The sequence below is a fragment of the Onychostoma macrolepis genome, chromosome 03 (genome assembly GCF_012432095.1).
Source record: "Onychostoma macrolepis isolate SWU-2019 chromosome 03, ASM1243209v1, whole genome shotgun sequence".
NCBI classification, from domain to species: domain Eukaryota; kingdom Metazoa; phylum Chordata; class Actinopteri; order Cypriniformes; family Cyprinidae; genus Onychostoma; species Onychostoma macrolepis.
The window spans coordinates 7,511,352-7,516,123 of record NC_081157.1 but is presented as its reverse complement, the minus strand read 5'-3'; the positions used below and the strand labels follow the sequence as shown (position 1 = coordinate 7,516,123).

Sequence of the window (4,772 nt, the reverse complement as noted above, 5' to 3'; positions counted from 1 at the left end):
ATTTATCAGCAGGTTAAACTGAGCTGCAGGTGTTCAGTGAATGAGATGCAGGCTCTTGAGCTGAAATACAGCACACTACAGTACAGCAGCTGTTCTGTGGATTCACTACAGAGTGTTCGTCCTGGTTGTGATTCAATCTCTGACGTCTACGACAGCAGCGAACAGACTTCATCATATTACGAACATCAGGCCTTATGAACAGGTACAGCACACAGTCAGCAAGTGGATTCACACACACGAGCAATCGTGCATAGCGGTAAACTCTTATAGCAAATTTGTATGAGTGAAACTGTACAAAAAATGCCACAATCACAGCAGGCAGAATGAGAAGTGTGTAAGTCAACAGCACCAGGAACAAACTGCCCAAAATTAATTTGCGCTGAAGAGCAGTCAGAGATATTGAGCGAGAAAGACCTCGCCAAGTGCCAGCAAAACAGAGAATGATGATGGGGTAGGGAATTAAAAACGCTATACACCGGGGTAGACGATTAAAATAAATACAAGGGGGGTCTATTTCTGCAAAGATCAGAGGCACAAACCAGACGATCACAGAAATAAAACAGGAGAGTTTGAGTGAATGGTGAGATCTGCACCAGATAGGATGAGAAACCAGAAGATATCGTTCAACAGCAACACATGCCATAAAATACAGACTCGCAATCAAAGAATAGTGATATGCAACATACAGTTTCTGTGTCCATGAGGTTGCTGCTACTGCTGCTATTAACATACAAATGACCTGTATGAGATCTGAAAGTATCAAATTACTAACAAAAACTGAAGCAGCAGGCCGAGATTTGATGATGAAACACAAGCCAATCAGAGTTAAGATCATGACTGGGATCTCAATGACTGAAAGGACACGGATAAATACAGATTCTGCATATAGTTGTTTCTCTGTCAACTCCTTAAATAATAATAAATGGGAATCTGATGCAGTTGAGTCATTGATGCTGGTGTTATGTTGTGCCATTGTTTCACAAATTCCTGAGAGGAAGCAGTAAAGAAACCAGTCATTAGTTTTAATATGCAAGAAATGCTTCAATTTCTCAATGTAAAAAAAAAAATGTATTTGTAAAAACAGATGGTCTGACATGTTTATTCTATCTGTTGCCATTAAAATTGGTGATGTGTGATGTTACAGGGAGAGTTCACCCAAAAATGAACATTGTGTTATTTACTCACCCTCATGTTGTTTCAAACCTGAATTTTTTTTGTTAATCTTTTGAACACAGATGAAGATATTTTAATGAAATCTGAGCGATTTTTGTCCCTCCACTCCCAGTCACCCTGAACAGACTTAATTTAGTCTTTTATTCTCATATTTACACTGATCAGCAAACATAAACAGAAGCTCATTGGTTCTTCTGGATCTCAAACGTGCTGCAAAACACAAGAATGATCCTCACTGATTCTGACACAAGTGTGCTAGAGCTTCTGTTTGCCGTGACTACTGTGCGCTGATTCATGTTTATCTGTGAATAAAAGCCTGAATTAAATCTGTTCATCATATAAATCGATCGAGTCTCTTCAGAAGATGCAGACTGAACCGCTCAATTCATCTGGGTTTCTTTATGAACTCTGTGTTGACTGTCAGCGGAGGGACAGAAATCTCTCAGATTTCATTAAATGTATCTTCAGTTGTGATCTGAATGTGAAGAAAGTCTTACGGGTTTGGAACGACATGAGGGTTAACGAATGATGACAGAATCAGCATTTTTAGTTGAACTATCCCTGTAAACTGCTTAAAATACATTATTAATTAAAAACCACATATATTAAAGAAGTGTAAAGCTTCACTTTTTAAAAAATAAACACTGAAATCTCTCTGACTGTAAAATCTTTTATTGAAACAATATCATAAGAATGTTGTTCTGAATATTCAGTACTTCAGCACAACTGCTAGTGTGACACTGCTTTAATAAAATAGTTCAATAAACAAGCAATAAATACTGAACAACTTACATTTATGACAGAACTTGTCCAGTTGGTTTGTGTTTATTTTTCCACAGAGAAGTCAAAGGAGAACATTCAGCTTTTCATTTCATTTTCCATCAACTCCACACCGTAAACACACATCCAAACGCTGTTGATCTGATGGAGAACATCGTTCTGATACAAACAAAAGTGAATAAACTTTTAGTCCATTTAGTAGCCAAGTTTAACTGTAACATTTCTAACTTGAATAGTGAGATCTTACTGTGATGTAAGGACCGAGACGACTGGGGAAGCTGCAGTGAATGCTGTTTATTGAGCAACAGTTGTAACATACGCTGAAATAAGACGAGAGGAGTGAGTAGAGCACAATAACATCAATGATTGGTAATGACTTTTAAACTGTAATTAAGGCTGAAAAAAGGTCATGAAAAAGGGTAGTTTAAGTGGAAAACTCTAAATTAAAAAAATGTTCTGGCACAACTACCAGAGTTCACTAAACATGCTTTCTATTTGTCACTCGGTGTGTCCTTTCATCTTACACCTTTAACCCTGTGATTATTCAGGTAGGGTAAGGAGTCAAATATATATTAAACCATAAAGCACTCACCGCCCGCAGGTTACAGTCCTTCAGGAATGACGTAGAAGACTCTCTTGTGGTTGTTGTTTGAGGCTCAGTTTGTAGTTAAAAGTAAAGTCTCACGGGAGGCAGCAGTAACAGTAAAATCTCTTATTTTATTGGTTACAATACAAAGCAGTTAATGCAAAAATAAAACAAAAAATCAGTTAAGTTACAAGTTCTATAATCAGACTCTAAGCAGCAATATTGGAGATGCTGTTAAGCGCCCCTTGTTAGGTTGCAGGTGTCCTTCACGCTTAACGCAGGCAGCATCTGAAGAGTGCTTTACTCAGACCTTTTATACTACTTCTTGGGAAACTCTAATTACTCATCAGTCATAACATTAGTCATCAATTACTGAATGTCTCGTATGATCCACTCTTTCTGTTGTAGGTGTATCAGTCTCTGTAACTCATACTTTATAAGGCGGTGGTCTTTTCTTTGTCGCTTACGTTGCTGTCTGCATCTCACATTCTTCCGTTTCTTCTTCATGGCCTTCATCTGCTTCACCTCTTGTTGAAACATGTTCTCTTCATCCCTGTGGACCCTCTTGTCAATCTTTGTGGTTGATTTCGTAGCATTAGCTCATAAGTCTTGTCTTTCACAAATGTTGCTTACTCATTCTATCAAAGCAAGTTTTGCAATTGCAAGCATCTTTATCTCAAAGCATATATGGCATTAACTTAAAACAAGCAAATTACATAACTTTGAAACAGGTAAATAGCAATACCATTTTTCATATCCAAAACATAGTTTATTTTCCACAGTGTTTTTTACTTCCTCGGTCAAATAAGAAACCTGCAAATCCTAAGAGAAAGCACAAATGCTCTGATCGTGGCCCTGGAAAGAGGATCTTCCTGAAATACACATTTGTCAATTTCACAATATCTGAAAAAATATGAAATACTGAAATTCTCCAGAAACCCACTAATATTATGTGAGCCTAAATTGTCACCAGCTATTGCCTGCAAGAGTCCCTTTACATTTAGTCCGTCTGTACTCTCAAGGTCTTTAAGGTCATTGACTCAGCACCAAAGTACTTAAGGTCTTGTTCCCTGCAAAGAAACACCAACTGCATTTTGTCTGTACTTGACCCATTATGGAGAAATAGATCTGCTAATGTAAGATACATAGCCAGAATTTTATGGGGGTTTTTTTCCCCCAGACCCTAGAGGGTTCACAACCTCAAAAGTCTTGATATATGACGAAGCCTAATGTAGATTCATCTGCATGTTGCAAGTTTGCAGTGATGTTTTCACCATCCCACACATCTTTTAAAATGTCCTTCACCTGGACACGACTGTGCATATCACTGTACTTTTCCCTTAAGCCCTAAATACTGCTCGATTTTCGACTGTCCCAGACAAAAGATTGGCATCGTGAAGCAATCGTGGTGATTTCTGTGATCATGGCTCCTAATCGGTGGTCCTGTGTCGTACAGTGAGAGAGGTTCTTGTGACCAAAGATAGCCTACGATACAGCATGATCATCGCATAGTGTGTTTGCTGCTACAACACACGTTTACTGACCAACTAATAAAAATGCGACATGAAATCAACGCGACATGGCGGTAAAACATAAAACTGCTTCCCTCAAGCTCTTATCCCTTCCTCTTTCGCAGCTTCCACTTTTTTTCAGAATACATAAACAGGGTTCATACGGGTGCTTAAAATCCTTGAAAATGCTTGAATTTTAACAGTGTTTTCAAGGTTTGAAAAGTGCTTGGATTTTGGATAAAGTGCTTAAATGCAGTTGCATTGATTTCATATAAAAACAACAACAACAAAAAATAAATAAATGTCTTTATTGACGAGCGCCCTCTGATGGAACCGAGCGGGAGATAAAAACACGTCGGGAGGTTGCCGCTTCAGTGAGCGTTGGTTTGAAAACAACAAATACAAATTATGGTTAAAATTAGGGCCGTCACGATATTAGATTTTTCATATCACGGTTATTGTGGCCATAATAATTCACGATATCGATATATCGCGATATCTATAGAATAGATAGGGAGGAGGGGAGATATCAGTCAAATTATTTTTTACTTTGTTTATTGAGTTTTTATTTTTCACCCAACGAACATAAGGATACTGATAAACGCAGGGCACAAGACTCTAGCTTTCTTTGTCTTCTTTGGAGCTCCTATGAAATAACAACAGAAAAAATACTGTCAATTTCAACAGTATGATGAATAAATATTAATGGTAACACGTTACAA

The 4,772-nt window shown here is 37.8% G+C and overlaps 1 protein-coding gene across 1 annotated transcript; it reads right to left on the bottom strand.

Moving 5' to 3' along the window:
- LOC131537572 (ovarian cancer G-protein coupled receptor 1-like) lies at positions 1 to 2,571 on the bottom strand. Its single transcript, XM_058771132.1, has 3 exons — positions 2,201 to 2,571; positions 1,966 to 2,112; positions 1 to 987 (listed from the first exon to the last, which is right to left on the bottom strand). The coding sequence occupies exon 3, from the start codon at positions 971 to 973 to the stop codon at positions 14 to 16; it is 960 nt and encodes a 319-aa protein (XP_058627115.1). The 5' UTR covers positions 974 to 987; positions 1,966 to 2,112; positions 2,201 to 2,571; the 3' UTR covers positions 1 to 13.
- Positions 2,572 to 4,772: the final 2,201 nt, after the last annotated feature.